This window comes from Enoplosus armatus, chromosome 5 (genome assembly GCF_043641665.1).
Source record: "Enoplosus armatus isolate fEnoArm2 chromosome 5, fEnoArm2.hap1, whole genome shotgun sequence".
Lineage (NCBI taxonomy): Eukaryota > Metazoa > Chordata > Actinopteri > Centrarchiformes > Enoplosidae > Enoplosus > Enoplosus armatus.
The window spans coordinates 1,560,179-1,577,287 of NC_092184.1; the positions used below are offsets into that span (position 1 = coordinate 1,560,179).

Consider the following 17,109-nt stretch of genomic DNA (forward strand, 5'->3'; position numbering starts at 1 on the left):
AGCGTGTGTCGTTTGAGCTACAAGCAAAGCCTGTAATTGCTCTAGATTTGCGGAGGTGACTCCTCCTGGATGGCGAAAGGCTGGCGGAGGAGTGCAGTGCAGTGCGGTGGGAGCCAGTGATTGTCTGGTGGGTCAGCATAAACTGCACTGTGACTGTACGCCGAAGAGGCCTTCATGTGAGAGAGTTAAAAGCAGATCAAATTCATTCAACGTTGACAGCTAGCAATGACGCACAGGTTGGTGTTAATATGTATAATTATGGTACTCCATATATATATATATATATATATATATATATATATATATATATATGAATGCGAGAAGCCCTGTAGCCAAAGGCAACCATGCAGGTTTAAACAGCTTGTTTTCAGACGGAGGGTGAATTGAGGATCTTGCATCTTAAAGTAACAGTGACTCATGCAAAGTGCTGAAATGGCCTTGAAATGGCATTATTTGTTTGTTTGTGCTGGGGAAAAGCAACAGTGGCACGCGTGGGAGCGTATTTTATTGCACTGCAGCATGTGTGAAGTGCAAAGAGGATAAACTTGCATGGCACACCCAGACAGAGGGGCTGGAGGGAGGAGTGGGAGTCGCGTGGAACTTTTGTCCTTTTGAAATAACACAAGGGTTTGTGGGTAGGAATTAAAAAAAATTAAAAAAAACGGTGAAATAGCGTGACGTTGTGCACACTCCTGTACACTAGATGGCGGTATGCCCCTTCAAGTTGTTTGAAGCTTCAGCTGAGAGAGAGAGAGAGAGAGAGAGAGAGAGAGAGAGAGCGCGCGTACTCGCCTCTCAAACGGAACACAGCGTGTGTGTGTGCGCGCGCGTCAGAATGTGTTTCTCGGCCGTGCGCGGCGGCGTCTTAATCAACAGATGGAGCTAGCGATACCACAGAATGAGTCAAAGTAAATGAATTAACCTCAATGTCCGGACGCAGCGGCCGACGGGAGACGCGGGGCGAAAGGATTTGGTACGTAACAGCGGCGTGACATGTGGCGCTTCATTTTTTATTTTTTATTTTTTTTAACTTCTCAGGAATATTAATTGTTAGCTCGTTCGAACTCTGCAGCGACGGCTAACGGCAGCAAGCTAGCGTTGTTTTGGTCTGGCGTTGGTCTGCAGCCTGCCTTGAAGTTGTAGCCGTCTCTCGCTGTGTGCAGGGGGGGGAGGCTGCTCTGTCACTGCGGTTAAGTCAGCGTCAAATGTTACGTGAGTCATAGTCAATGTCACCCCCCCCCCCCCCCCCCCCCCCCACAAGGAAACGGTTTTTGACAGTTGACATATGGTTTTAATATGAGGACATTTTCAATGCTTTACAATGTTTTTGTTTTTTTTGGGACTTTCCCCTACTTTCCCTTAAACGTCTCCAAATCTGTGCCGTACATTGAGTTCAAATGGTTATAATCAGGGGTCACTGTGAACAAGGCTTCATTGAAAACTTCAGCAAAGCTGTTTAGGATTTGTTTTCATGAGAGCACACATTTGAGGAAATGGTCAATGTGTTGCAATGTATTTTTAAGCAAAGCCCCAAGTGACACTGGCTGGACGAGGGGCACCGTGGATGTTAAATGAGAACTAAATACAGTGTTGACAGTGGGACACCCGTTTATTCGTATGAAAGTTGCTCAGTGGTGCATGAAGCCAAAAGAGTTTGACTTCTGGGTGTAAAATTACCAGGGATCTGCAGCTTCCACATCTGTGGGTACATCTTGCAAGTTTCACTCACTTGACAGGGAGAGACGCAAGGAAACCATGCGAAGCGGGATCTTCAGGGATGAATGCTTATTATAGCTTGTTATTACTGTTGTAAACGGGTTCAGTTGGGATTTGTTATGTAGGGTGGGGAGCGAAGGGTGAAGAAGGATACAGCCCATGCCTCTCTGGGTCCCACACCCACTTCACAAGATGAGACACTAAGGGCTCCATGTCCAGCCACTGCAGCATGCATAATAGTGCATAGAGCTCCGTATGCGCCCCAGCCGCACCGCACAGTAGAGTACCTGACGTTCTCTGTAAGGGGATGAAGGCTGGTAACAAAATAAAGCCTACTGCTGTGAGAAAGCGGAGACAGAGGTTACGCACTGTAACAGTCCAGCGAGGAGCAGAGGAGGAGGGGGGGGCTCTGGAGAGCTGATACCAATCACTCTGACAAAGCACTCAGTGCCGAAAAGTGTAAAAAATAAATACATTGATGAATATGTGTAACGTTAAGCTTCCCCTGATGAGAGCGTAGGCCCATGTGCTGGGGCTGAGCCCCAGACCGTCCCGGCCTAATTTAACCACGGGAGAGTTTCTGACACATGAGGTCCAATAAATAACGGAGTGCTGTACAATAGTATGATAAAATATGTTACACACATGCTGTGAGGGTGCTGTAGTATCAATGTAGTATCTTGCCCAGCCCAAATGGGCTTACAAGGCAGACTGTCAATTTCCATGTTCTTGGTTGTGAGACCAAATATACAAATTATTGGAAAACATGAATAGTATATTCTGTATGCCTTCATACTTGACATGCATCAAATAAACTGATCTCATATTGTATGCATGTATCATTCAGTTTGCCTAATTTTCCAAGCACTATAAGTAAAACTAACCCATATTTTACTCAGGAAACTCATTTTCATCAAACCGAAACAATTCAGGATTTTTGTTCTGCATTCTTACAAAGGTGCACGCAGGTTACCATGTAAACTAATCTTACAAGAGAACTTAAGTGCAATTTGTTTATTATCTCCCAGCTCACGTGAACGCATTTTCATGGCACATGTTATGACATTCTAATGTTAAGATGACTGGAGAGTGCAATTTAAAAGTAGTAACACATTATTACACTATGTTATTTGTACAAAACTAACGTAACTCAACCTGCATGGAGTTCGCCAAAGTGTCCACTGCTACATCCTGCAAAACCAGTTCTTAGAGAGTTTTATTACTCTTCAAAGGTATAAAAAAACAAAAAACATGAGGGCTACTCTGAACAGGAGTGTTTAATGTCCGTAGAGAAGACTTTACCTGAACAGTAATGTACAGTGAAACAACTTTTTTTAATTTTACATGGGGTCATAGGAGCATTTTGAGCAGAAATCCACTGCCCTTCTCCGCAAACCTGTTGTGGAAAAGGTTTTATTAGGACTTTTTTAGGTAACGTCACATATTCAACAAGACTTATTTTATATATCATGTGCAATGTAAAAATGTTGTTTTGTTTTTTTTCTTTCTTTCTTCGTCCTTTTTGGCTGCTCCAAGCACCGGTACTGTAACTGCATGAATAGGCGCGCATCAATATCCAAACGGTGGCTGGCTTGACCACTTCAGACACGTGTCCTGCTCATTTAATGGCTTCATTTGGCTGTATGCCCAGCCTTTATATACGGTCTACAAATGGGCTAGAGCAGTCCTTCAGACTGAAAGGTATGTCTACAGACCTATCATTCCTCACCCCTGAGGACCATCCTACTAGAATTGAAAATGCACTTGTATTACTCTAAATTAGTGTGCGTAATTGTGTAATTTAATGTCTAAATTTGTAAAGATCTAAATGGACATGCAATGGATGCCAGGTATTTTTAATTTAAGTGATTAAAGGCACCCCGTGGAGTTTTCTTATAAACAAACAAAGTTCTGTTTTAAATTGTTTTACACAAAACAGGGGTGTGTCCTTGAAGTCTCACATCAGGTAGCAGTCTTCATTTGCCCTACCTTGCTCCATTTTTGTTTTTGGTGTGTTACTGCCACCGACAGATGACTGTTCGCAGGTATGTGCCTCATCTCACTATATGCATGTGCATCCTCGCGTGCATGCATCCGCTCATCGAAACGCTTTGCTCCACAGTGCTGCTGGTGTTCACAAACTCCACAGGTTACCTTTAAGCTCCTTTTTGCTCACGTTGTCTCACTTTGTATGCTGACTGTTTTTCACAGAACTCCCCGGCATAAAGAGGAAGCAGAAAAGGAGGATGAGCTTACTGCACAGGTTGGTGACAAAACCTAGTTCTCAAATGTCAGTCATGTGCAAACTGACGTTCAATGACTGACTCAGGATTTGGGATGCAGATGTTAAACAATTCTCTTGTGTATCTTCCTGGAGCCAGACCTCTTTCGCAGCCCGACGGCATATTGTATAGCTATTCTTGGCCACATTAGTCAGACGCTTAAGTTCTCAGGAGGAGGTAACACTTCATACATTGCAGCTGTGATGAATCTCACGCAGATGTCTTCCGTCCCCCATAGTTCTGTCCAGCTGCTTTGCCTGAGACACTTGTGATGTGGGACTGCGGAGTAACTCGGGCGTGGTTGGGGGTCCTGTGACAGTGTTTGTGTGTAAATGCAGCTACTTGTCAGTGATGACAGAAATATTTGTTAGCCAATATTTACTCAGCTTTACTCAGCTCATAGAGCTGATTTTGTCCCAACAGCTTAGAATTCTTTAAATATGAGTGATCAAGTGATGTACACTTAGCATGGCATTATAGCGGCATCGTTTTTGGGTGTAGTCACAGGTGCAGCAGACCACACGGCTGACCACACTCAGCCTTGATGTTGGGTGTGGTGGAGTGTGCACTTATGAGGTAGAGTATATTAAAGCGTGAATGTCCCAGAAGGGCAATTTGACAGTTTTGTCAATAGTAAATACAGCAATTAATAAAAATGAATTAATGGCCATCCATACAACACGACGCAAACGTCACTGTCGTCAATGTCACTTGTCACCAATCTTTGACCTGAGGCCTGTACTACGAAGCAAGTTAATCATACCCAGGATATCTTCCTGTTATCCAACAACCACAATCGCGCCAAGCAGTCACACGACTGTGGTTATCAACTAAGTAAGTCAACCCAGGCTTTCCCAATCTAGCCATGGGCGCTTTCACACAAAAGGGGCGGAGTTTGCAGCATCTGACCAATCGCAAACATGGACCTGGTCTGCTGGCAGCAGAGCGACATATTTTACCAACGAAGAGCAAACTATGATATTAGACAGATATGAAGAAGTCAAACACTTTGTCTGTTTCTATCTGCTGCAACCCCAGTGTTTCGAATGATCTTGGGAGCAAACAGGAAATAAGTATAAACGCATAATTCAAAGCGGTGAGTAGGCGTATATTCATATCTTTTAAGTACAAGTTCGAGGCTTTAGTGCTTCAATCAGTCTCTGCTTTCGGATGATACCAGTATGCAAAAGCTCAATGAAATGGCTCTGACATACGGCTCAAGAAGCTGACACGGATAAGTCATGATGGCCTCATTGTACATCATTCTGTGTGCACAGTGTATTTCTGTTTTTACCACCTAAAGGTTACCACTTTGATCTGCAATGAGGTGAAGCAAAACAGGTTTTGCCGCGCAGCCTCTCTGCCGCATGTGTTCTGATGACTGCCAGACCTCCAGAAATGTCCCTCATGAGTTGGTAGCGACTAAAAACAGAGCTAACAGAGGGTGAACATTGGACTTGCATTCTTGCAAGGATCAACTGTTTGCTGACACATTCAACATAACTTTATAAGGTGGTGATATGTCAGTGTTGTGTTTTAAAAAAAATAAAAATTATTGTAGCCTTAAAGTTAGGCAAGACACGATTGTTACGTTTAACTCAAACTAACTCAGGCACAATCAGGTGTGGAAACTCAGCCCATTACACGTTTGTCTTCGTCCGATCAATCACAGGTCCAATCTAAAAGTCAGCCCTCATGGAGTCACAGACTTTGATACATGTTTCTGAGAAGTCTGCGACAGCCTGAAGGCTGTCTCTCTTACAGAATGAACAGTGTGAAATCTTTACACACACTGCTCACAAACCTGTCCAACCTCAGCACGCCTGAAAGCGTCCAACAAAATTGGAGAAGCCGGCTAGAAGTTCAGGTGTAATAGATGGTGTGGCGACATTCTCCAGTGAGCGTCTCGTATCACAAAACAACTGTTATTGTCACTGTTTTGCATAATTAAGATCACTTTTTAAAGAAATGTCTGGGAAAGAGCCATTGATCCTATTGCTTCATATTCCCACTTCATTCCCGATGTAGCCATATAAAGACATTCTCAGTAACCTGCCGTGCCATTTGGAGTTTCCTGTGCGTGTGAACCTCTCCGAGCAGCATTAGACAAGTCTCAGTTGAGCTCCAGGGTGTAATTGTGTGTGCTTGCATAAATGTCAATGCCTTGGAGGTATGTCAGTTTACCTGCTACAACCTGCAAACTGTTCTCTGCCATTAAGCCACCATGTGAGGCAGATCTTTGATCAGTTCGAGTTGGAAGTGAGTTGTCGACTGGATTGAAGTGACCTCTCTAGCTTTTGTCTGTGGGTTTTCATCCTAAAAGGATTGTTGAACGGTGCCAACTGAACCAACCTGTGTTATGTGTTGTGTTTTCCAGACAGCTGAGTCAGCTGCTTGGAGTATGGAGGTGGAAGAGGAGGGTGGAGGTTTCTTTCTACCCAGCCACTGGCTTTCCCTGCAGGGCCTTCTGCTCCAGCACTTCAGAATCAGGTGCACAACTCGGTTTGAAGCTTTATTGCTGTTTGACATTATCTGACAGTTTAGATTTCCTTACAATTTCATTCACTGGCGTTTTAGTTTAGTTTCAGTCAAAGGTTTTAGGACAGTGGTAGAAGTGCCAAGATACCCTGACTTTTAGTTTCTAATATGGGTCACGCTTCAAACACACTGGATCCTACACTTCCTATGATGCATCTTTGATTAGACACTCCCTGCCTGGTAAATATCCACATTCAAATTCCACACCTCCAGTTTGTAAAACAGGCTTTTTGTCATGAGTAGACCAGTTTCACAGTTTTTGTGAAACAGTTTTTTCAGTTGCAGACATGTTGACTTACCATCGTAGGACGTCAGAGGTGATACTTATAACATTAACAATGGCTCCGTACCAGAACCCTGAAACTGAAAGGTACCCTGTGAAGGTTTTGATCACTACTAGTGCTGTAGAGCAATGTGTGGGCACACACAAGGATGCACATGCATGAGCCCAAACACCAGTTTCACCACCAGTTGGCAGTGCGCAAAGAAGCGCAGCAAAGCGCCGAACAAGGGAGCATAGCATGGTTGGGAAGAATACATTTTAAATTTTAAGATTTTCAAAATTCAGCTTTGCAAATGAGGAGGAAATGCATTCAGCATGTTTGTTAGACCTCAAGGATTCACACAAGGTGTTAAGGGCCCGCGTGGCATTAGGTCTTAGGCGCATGGCCTCTCCACCTGCTATTTTGGTTCATGTTTGTGCAGCAGAGCAAAAGTGCAAAAGGGCTGCATGAGGTGGAATATAATGTGAGGATCGATAAATACACTCTCAGTCAGTCACACTGGTCTTATAGCTCTGAAACAGCTGAGGCAGTCACACTGACGCATGACTACAGCTCAACAAAGACGCTTCTCCAGGAAAGCACTTTGTTGTCTGGATGGTGCAGAGCGGTACACCGCACCACACAACATTGTAGCAGCCTGGTGTCATCGGCAAGTGATTTAACACAGTGAACAGCCACGTGGAATGTCACTCTGGTGCAGCATTTCTCATAACAGAGGCCGCAGATTTATCTACATACGTACCCTGTTGCCTTCAGGTGGCTGCAAGGATTTAATGAACTGATGGAGGAGCTTGCTGTTTCTGATAAGTGGAATTTTTTAAAAGCAATGGTGAAGCAATATTAGGGACTGAAAGTCAGGATACCTCAGCCTCTGCTGCTTTGATTCTTTCACAAGGGCTCCAAATTTAGATTTCACTGTTACGGATATGTTTCATCCCTTTGATTGTGTCTCAGAATATGGTGTATTTTGTCTTACTGTAGATCCTATAGAGATCCACAAGAGGAAGCTCTTCTTGTGGTTCAGCCACCTTCCTCAGGAGGAAAAACAGTTTGGCGGTTACTTCAGCCCGGAGACCATGCATGTGGATCCACTGATCCTGGAAAGAAAGTCAGAAGAGAGCGCAGGTCTGCGCAGCTCTCCTCTCCAAACCCAGGCCACTTCCAGCCCCTCTGTGACCGTTCAACAGCTGTTTGAGCACACTGATGCCTGGAGTGAGGGTCGGGGGCTCAATTTGCTGCTATACGGGGCAGTGGGAACAGGGAAAAGTACGGTGGTCCGAAAGTTGGTGCTGGATTGGTGCACTGGGACCACCCTGACCCACTTCAAGCTTCTGGTTCCTTTCTCTTGTGAGGACCTTGGCCAACTGTCAAAGTAAGATATCCTTCTCTTACTCAGTGGCATTGTCACTGTTGTCTTAGGTCACATATATCTGAGATCATGTTACATTTCCACAGCATCAGAGTCAATCAACACGTTCTAATTTATCATTTTCATCATCAATTATATTTCAATTAATTGCTTAAAGGTCAAATTTGCCACGTTTTATGTGGACGTCCACTCAGTGTTTATGGTAAATGTAATGAATTGAAGCAGTGAACTCCTCAGTGCGTGCTATATTGACAGAGAGAGCTGAGTTCTCCTGCTCGCGGAGCCATGGCGGCACTTCCTACATGTACCAGGATGCATTGCACGCAAGCTTCTGACGCCCACGCCCACTGAGCAAGCTAGCCGCTGCTTATCAAAGTTACACAAAGTTGCCAATTGACCTTTTCTTTTTCACAGGTAACTATATCATTACCTCCAGGGCATGTCTATCAAGTAAACTAAGCAACACACACACACACACACACACACACTACATTAACTGAATTTGGGTTAGGGTTAGTAGACAATGACTGCTGCATCACACTGCTGTCAGTAATAAAGTGCACCAAGTGACAAGTCCGCTCCCACATAGGGTGGCTTCCTTGAGGGACCTTGTGAGCAGGAAGTACCTCCACCTGAGAAAACACCCCATGCTGAGTGGGGAGGGAAACCAGGCCAAGGATGTGCTCTTCCTCTTCAATGGGATGGAGAAGATGAAACTGGACTTCCGTATTGGAGCCACAGAGCTTTGCAGTGATCCTAATGAGGCGCTGCCTCCAGGTGTAGTGGTGGTGAACCTACTGAGGAAGTACCTCCTGCCTGAGGTAAGGAACAGTCCACCATCACTGCAATATTAATATGTTTTAGTCTGTCATCTATTGTTAAGTATTTGTCATGCTGAAGTGTAAAATTCCACCATGACTGTTGATGGTAATGTGGGCTACTTAAAAGGCAGTCAATCTTGTTACACTGCTGCAGGTTACTATTAGCTGGGTAATCTGAAGAAGCAAAAAGAAAATGTTGAACATTCAAATGGATAACTGACGGCTGTAAGTGCTCTCCAGCTGTAGAGGACCTGGTTGCCTATTTTAAACTGAGAGGTATCAATCAAAAACACATTTTTCGAATCCTTGTTTAGTTCTAAAGAGTGTTCAAGTTGGCTGCTTTATGTTTCCCAGGCCAGCATCTTGGTTACCACCAGACTGTCTGCCCTGGACCGTATCCCTCAGAAGTATGTGAGTCGCTATGCACAGATATGTGGCTTCAATGACCCAGAACGCCAGCGGGCGTACTTCACCAGCCGCCTACTGCAGCAGAGTGGGGAGACGGCACATAACCACGAGGCCCAGGCTCTTATAGAGCTGCTCTACCTCAACCTCCAGAGAGAAAGCCAGTTGGCTGCAGCCTGCTTCCTCCCGTCCTACTGCTGGCTCACGTGTGCTACCTTACACTTCCTCCATTTCACCGACGCCAATGCACCCATCCGCACACTGACTGGCATATACACCAGTTTCCTCAGGCTCAACTTTGGTGGTGAGGTGCTGGGCTCAGGGACAGGGACAAATGTGCCCATTCAGGAGCACCACAGTTCCCTGATGTTGTATGTCGTCCGTACGCTTGGTAAGCTTGCATTCGACGGTGTGACATACAAACGCACGTCGTTCTCAGAAAAGGAGCTGGAGCAGTGGATAGGAGGGAAGACCAAAACGGACGAGGAGCTACGTCAGCTGGCCATGTTCCGGACTGACGTGCTCGACTTCTTCTTGGCTCCCTGCGTACAAAGTGACAAGCATTTACCCGAAGAACTGAGTGAGAATGATGAGAGGCGGTACGTATTTGCTGTCCCGGCCATGCAGGAGTACCTGGCGGCTCTCTATGTGGTTCTAGGAGAGAACAAATCGGCTCTGGAGAAGCTGACCAGGCAGGTGTCTGTGGCCATTGGCCAGGCAAGTGAGGATGTTAATGCCCTCGTCAACATCCTCTCTAAGTTCATCCCGCTCCGAATCTTCGCTGTATTCAATCTCCTTAAGCTTTTTCCGAAGCTCTATGAGAAAATCAGCAGTCTCAACAAAGGCAGCATTGCCAGAACCATGGCAGCTGAGATGTTCCGCACTGAAGATAGCTACAACGAGGATGTCCTGGATCAGGTGGAGCAAAGCCTCCTGGGAGTCCATGGCCCGCAGCCACAGCAGTGCAACGAAGGCCAGCCATTTGAGCTCTACCCCATCTTCATGGGTGGACTGTTGCATTATGGTAACCGTGTCCTCCTCCAGCAACTTGGCTGCAGCATTCAGAGCACCACTGTGGCCCAGATCACCCGTGCCCTAAGGAAGTACCTTGTCAGAGGTAACATATATGTTCTTTTCAGTCATGCTTACACAGTATGCATTGTTTTCAGTTTGAAATACATCTACTCACTTGGAATCAAATATTATGTGTTGTGCTGTTAAGTCAAGTGTGCTTCAAACTTAAAACATCTTGAAATACTCTTCAAGTAAAACTTGAGTGAGACTTCCAGGCAATTCAGACCAAGCGTGTTTTGAGCAGTTAAATTGAATTGAGGGTTGAAATGTTTGTAGTTAACGTTGACTGGACGGATACTGCGCGTATTCAGATATAGATCATGCGTTCTCACAGGTATGAATCAATTTTGGATAGAAAGCTCTATGGATAATGAGAGCCTTTTTATCTCATTTAATGCTAGAGCTCAGCAAGCCACAGCCACCAGAGGAGCTGATGGATCTGCTGGTCCTTCTGTATGAGTTTCAGAACCCGAGACTGACAGCAGAGGTTCTGGCCTCGATCAGAACCATCCGCCTCGCCAACATCCGCATGACGTCGCTCAAATGCTTCGTTCTGAGCTCTGTGCTCTCATGCACCACTGCAAGGTAAACCGTGGATTGTGCTTTTACCGGTACTTGTTCAGTATGTAGGGCTTTGTTAGCGGCTTTTTTTTTTTTCCAAACATAATACTAGTCTGTGTTTTACTTTAACCAGAAATGTTGATATGTGAACTCTAACCAAATATAATGCAAAACACAAGCAAACCCGGGATAGTGTGCATTTGCAGATTAGATGGAAATATGGCTAAAGCAACAAACTGGTTAAACTATGCTATGCTACTATGTGTTCTCACCCACTTTGTCACATATATATATATACTACTCACAAAAAGTTAGGGATATTCAGCTTTCACATGAAGTCGATTCACATTGAGCAGAAATGAGGAATGAGATGAAGAAATGACCATTGCATGCTTCTACTTAAATGCCCTACTTTCATGATATAATATCACTGTAGCATGAACTTTTTACATTTTCCATAAATTTCACCCGAAAGTCGAATATCCCTAACTTTTTGTGAGTAGTGTATATATGTGTATAGTGTGTCTATATATGAAATGCAGTGAGTTAATATGTTTAATCTTGTGATAAATGTTTTAAAAATGTGTTCCGGTAGTTATCACCTCGAAGAGCTGGACCTCTCCTCCTGCCTCCTGACTCATGACATGCTTCAGATGCTGTGGCCTGCCTTCAGACACACACATAACCTCAAGTGAGACAAACTCAATAACTGTTCTGTTGTGGTTTGCGGTGAAGATCTTAGAATAACAAAGGAGGACCTCTTGAGAGGACAGATTTGTATTTTGCATAACGCTGAACATTGTACTTGTTATACTACTACTACTGCTGCTCCAGTTTAGAGTTAAAGTTACATGTTTCACATTACATTTACCGGTATCTGTTGAACCATGGCTAAGGTCACAAAGGCGACTTCCAACCACTGCATTCAACCATGTGAATATATCAACTTCATCAACTTCAGCAAATATGCTGAACTGCTTCAAGTGGTACATTTAGAAACAATAAGAGAGAGGAAGAGGAAGATTTCATGTTTTCATGAGCCAAGGGTGCAGTCTGAACAGATAAGATTTCAGTCTGCAACAGAAGATGTGTGTAGTTTCTACTGTCCTGATGTGGATGGGGGAGCCTGTGTATTAGAATATTAGTAATAACACAGCATTGATCCGATGTGCGTCTTTATGGCTGCATACGCCTAAGCAGAGGGCACTGACTGTTGAGACACAGAGCCGCAAACTGTCCTGCTGCTGAGTGAACAGTTGCGAGCAGGTACAGTAATGCCGGTTTTAATATCTGGTGAACAGCTCCTATCAGGTCCCGACTTGACCCATCTTGTTACTGCCTTTCCAGGGAAAGTTAGCCTCACTACAAACACACACTGGTGTCAGAAAGCCAGTGCCCTCTGCTGAGTAAACATAATGTATGTCATGGAGACACTGTTAGTAAATGACCCCAGACATAAAGAAATACATTTGATCAATGCTGCGTTAATATTCAAATTTGTGTTTTTAATTGTGGTCTTGTATTCTTGACTCTATAAGTCAGGTAACCCCGCAGGAGAGTCCACACTTACAGGTGTCATACCTGTGCTAGAATCATGCTCTAATTAAGAGAGCTGGTTCGATGGCTGGCTCGGGACGGGAGTTTGATGGGCAGGAAGTGCAAAACAAATGGAAAAAATACTATTGCTCTCATGCTTAATTGTGAGTGGCAGTCTGAAATGTCATTCACAGACCATTGTCTTTCTGCTGTGTGTGTGTGTGTGTGTGTGTATGCCTTATGGGTGTTTGTGTTGCCTTCAGTAGCAGTCAACTGGTTCCTCCCGCCCTGCCGGCAATCATTCTAATCCGCTGCACGTAGCTGCTTGAAATATTTGCACCAGTTTTCCTGTTTTTCCTCCCTCCCCAGTAGAGTAAAACTGAGCTCGTGGTCCTGCAGTGCAGTGAATCCTACCTTCATGGAGGTTCTTATGTTAGACAGGTGGAGGATGTAGTCTGTGATGCTGTTGAACTGTATTGTGTTATACAGAGAGGCGTTCATATATATATATATGACACCAGCCATATTCACGTCACGGTGTTAAACACAGCCCTCATTACTGCTCTTTTTAAACACACTTGTACTGACTTTGGATGACCCCCATGCCCTTCTAGCATGTGTATGCCGTGTGTGTGTTGTGATTGTTGTGTCTGCCTGTCTCTGTTGTCCTCAGTCTGCAGTTTAACAGCCTGGGTCCTGAGTCCTGCATCCTGTTGAGAGATCTGCTACTAGACCCCAAGAGTTCTATTAGATCTCTACAGTAAGACTACACTTTAATTCTTTGATTTTTTTTAATTTTTTTGTGCCTGTGTCCAAAGGACTGCTGTCTTTTTATGATTTAGATTGATTATACACAGTATGTGCAGGTGCTTCTACGGTAAGTCAGTGTGCTTGCACTTTAGACATAAATAATGCAGATGTAACCCTGTGGTTTGTTGCTGTGTGTAGCTCTGTGGGAAAAAAAATAATGTGCATCATAACCATTGTTTTTAATAATGGAGACCTGGCAAATGGAGACAATAACTGCAAAGTCATTGTCACTACAAAAATGTAGCCACCATAGCTCCAAAAGCTATCTCGCAACAAAGAACTGCATTTCCATGGTAACCATCGTGGTGGTACCACTGTTGTCCCAACAAATTCCGACAAATCTGTTTCTCCTCAGCTCCGCTTCCATTTTGACCAAACTTTTCCTGAGCTCTTCTTCTTCTTCTTCTTCTTCTTCTTCTTCTTCTTCTTCAGAATATTAATATAATAAGTCATATATTCTCATTATATAAGAGTACGGTCAAGACCTGCTCTATATGAAAAGTGCCCTGAGATAACTTGCGTTACGATTTGACGCTATTCTTTGCATCCTGGACCATGTCTTTATACCTTTTTTAAAAATCTGGATATTTCTACTGTAGGTGATTAAGGTGATTAATACTTTTTACTGTGTTATAGTATGTGTTACCCAGCCTTCGTTCAACACATCTGTTTTTAAAAGTCAGTGCTTTTTTTAAACTTGTAACTGAAACTGTTGGAGTTAAGTTTCACTCCGACGTTCCTGTTCTTAGGTTTACCAGCCTCAGTCTACCGATCCCTTTCCTAGAGCTGTATCAGAGCGGTACTCAGGCCATTTATTATTGTGCTTCCATAGTGTTGGGGGGGGGGGGGGTTAAAAACAAGAATGGAAAAAGTCAAAGCAGCAGACTGACTTTTAGTCCCTAGTGTAAGTCATGCCCCAAAATCACGGGATCCTACACTCCCTATCATGCAGCTGCACCCTTTTGATTAGACAATCCCTGTTTAGTGAATGCCTACATCTCAGATTTCACAGGCTGAGAGGTGCTAACCGTGACAAGTAAACTGAACTTCATGAGCAAGTATGAACCAGCCGTGAAGCTTTGTTTACTAAGCAGTTCTAGTCAATAAAAACCGGACATATTCAGCACCGTGGATCAGGTTTAGATATTACAAAGAAACAGCCACAATTAGCTGTTTGGTGGTGGAGAAGTAAAACAGTCAAAAGAAAGTGGAACTACTGATGCAGGGCGTGGGCAGGATAGGCCAAGATGGAGGTGGCCTGAGCTGGGACACCACCACCACTCGGCTCCAAGACTGCAGGGGTGTCCCAGCTCAGTCTCTCCGCTGTGTACGACAGAGAGACTGAGCTGGGACACCCCTGTAATCTTAGTTTGGGTGAACCAACACACCTGTAACAGGTCGAGGTAAACAGCGCCTTTACAATGCCATTCAGGTGGTAAGGGCAACCATCTGTGCTGCCACTATTAAGAAACACTGTTAGTTTATCCGGAATACTGAGTCCATTAGTCCTAGTTCGATGTTGACCACTGTCACAGTCTCTCTTGGTGCCATCAGGCCTCTGGTTGGTGTCACCATCTGCATGTACAGAGTGTTCTGAGTACAAGACCAGAAATGTCTCATTATTCCATTGCGTTCTCCAGACTGTGTGACAACCCTCTGCTGGAGTCCGGAGCCTGCACCCTGCTGGAGGCCCTGCCAGAGACCCAGTCCCTGACGCACCTGTCCCTGATGCACACTGGACTGGGGGACAGGGGGGCCCTGGAGCTGGCTGAGAGGCTCCAGCAGCACACGGGCCTCCAGGAGCTCAATGTGGCCTACAACAACATCGGAGACAACGCTGCTCTGGCTCTGGTGGACGCCTGCAGGGAACACCCCAGCGTTCACACTGTGCAGTAAGCAGCTCCTCACAGTTTACGGAAAGAGGGCTTATGGAGGAAAATCTGAACCAGCAAAATATAAGAGCGATGCACAAAATAGTGAAAGAAACAGAAATGAAGTTTCAATGCAGTTACAATACAGAAAGAAATAGTCCTAACTTTAGTAAAAGCAGTTGCAGACAGAAAGAGTTTTAGCCTGGCTTTACAAGAGTTGTAGCAGACCTGTTTGTGTGGAGGTTTATTCTTGTTAGTACAGAAACTAAATGTGTTCTTATCCTTCTGAACAGTAAGCAAACCACTCCCTTACACCCAAAGTCTTCATAACAGATAAGATAAGAATCCTTTATTAATACCTCAGCAGGGAAATTTGCAAAAACAAAAAGACAGCACCTGGTATTCCCAGGCGGCCTCCCATCCAAGTACCAACCAGGCCCGACCCTGCTCAGCTCCAGAGGTCGGGCACGTTCAGAGTGGTATGGCTGTAAGCCTCAGGTACGCAGATCAGAGCACTTTGAGCTGAAATCCTATGATAGAAATGTGAAATCAATCTTTGGCGCGCAGGTATCAATGCAGACAGCTGGACTGATGTGCTCTCTGTCAGTATGGTGGATAGTGTTAACAAGGGGTTTAAGGCTGCTTTCTCTGCTGTTTAAAAGGAATGAGATGTAGCTTGGAGCAGGGGGCCTCCATGAGCCTGGAAAGTCACCCATAACATTTCAAAATCACTTCAAACAGTTCACAATAGCCAAGCAACACAGGACTGCACTGAACATGAATACTGCTGACGGGCTGTCTTAGTAAGTGTACGTGTTGGTGTGTCTTTGTGTAGCTTGTACCTGAATCCTCTCAGTGACGTAGGGAAGCAGTCCCTGTATGTCCGAGGTGTTCCCAAGAGCCACGGCGGCAGTGGCCGGCGGGTCAAGGTCCTGGCTTCAGTCACCGAAGGCTCAGACATCTCCGAGGACTGGCACCCCATCCTCAGCGTGATACGAGAGAACGCCTCCTCCTGGGACCGCGAGCGTGTCAAGCAGCAGCTTATGGTACACACTCACAGGAACTGAAGGAAAAAATGTACAAGAATAAGATCTTCCTACATGAGGTCTTTTGTTATGTGCGTGTCAAGTCACCCAGTCCCACCCCCCCCCCCCCCACCTCTGTGCAGGTTTTTCTCAGGGATCTGGAGTGGGGGCGTCAGCAGCAGCAGAGCCTCTGGAAGAGGCTGCACTTCCGCAGGGTGGAGAAGGGAGTCCGGCAGACTCTGCAGATGCTGGAGAAGGACACTTTACCTCCCCCCGCAGGATTCAGCAAGTAATGAAAACCATGAGGTGAAAGGGCACATCACATTTTAATCTGAGTGTGCGCAGACAGGAGTTAATAGTAGCGGTGCTGCTAGTCTAAAGTGGAGATCCAGGAGGTACAGCTTCATTCTTGTAAAGTAGATCATTCAACCATATTCACAAAGCAGCTCAAAGAAACTGACTTTGTTTTAGCGCTCCCTCAACTCCAACGAAATCTAGGAAATAGGCGTATTTTAAATGTGGCGAAAGGAGGGCGCTGTTGTGAGATCAGTATACTCGGTGTTGACGGTTAACATTTTGGCCGCCGCGTCATTTGGAGCCGCGTGCAGCCACATCTATGCAAAGCCATATTGATAACGTTTGAAATGTGCCTCTGAAGCCAATCAAAGTGTGACTGTACATTCTTGTTTTGCCACAGACTATTAAATATGTTCTCTGTGTTTACATTCAAGTGTAATCTGTCTTTGTTCTTCGCCTCCGCTGCCGACAGATCTGTCTCGCCTGTTGGCTGTAGGAAGGAGTGTTCGACCTCTCTCAG

General features: G+C 45.0%; 1 protein-coding gene across 1 annotated transcript; it reads left to right on the top strand.

Moving 5' to 3' along the window:
• The first annotated feature begins 881 nt into the window (after positions 1-881).
• nlrx1 (NLR family member X1) lies at positions 882-17,017 on the top strand. The gene is made up of 12 exons (XM_070905769.1): positions 882-973; positions 3,928-3,979; positions 6,376-6,488; positions 7,802-8,192; positions 8,779-9,010; positions 9,365-10,532; positions 10,891-11,074; positions 11,646-11,741; positions 13,260-13,346; positions 15,037-15,288; positions 16,103-16,313; positions 16,436-17,017. The coding sequence occupies exons 2-12, from the start codon at positions 3,963-3,965 to the stop codon at positions 16,583-16,585; spliced, it is 2,901 nt and encodes a 966-aa protein (XP_070761870.1). The 5' UTR covers positions 882-973; positions 3,928-3,962; the 3' UTR covers positions 16,586-17,017.
• The last annotated feature ends 92 nt before the right edge of the window (positions 17,018-17,109 follow it).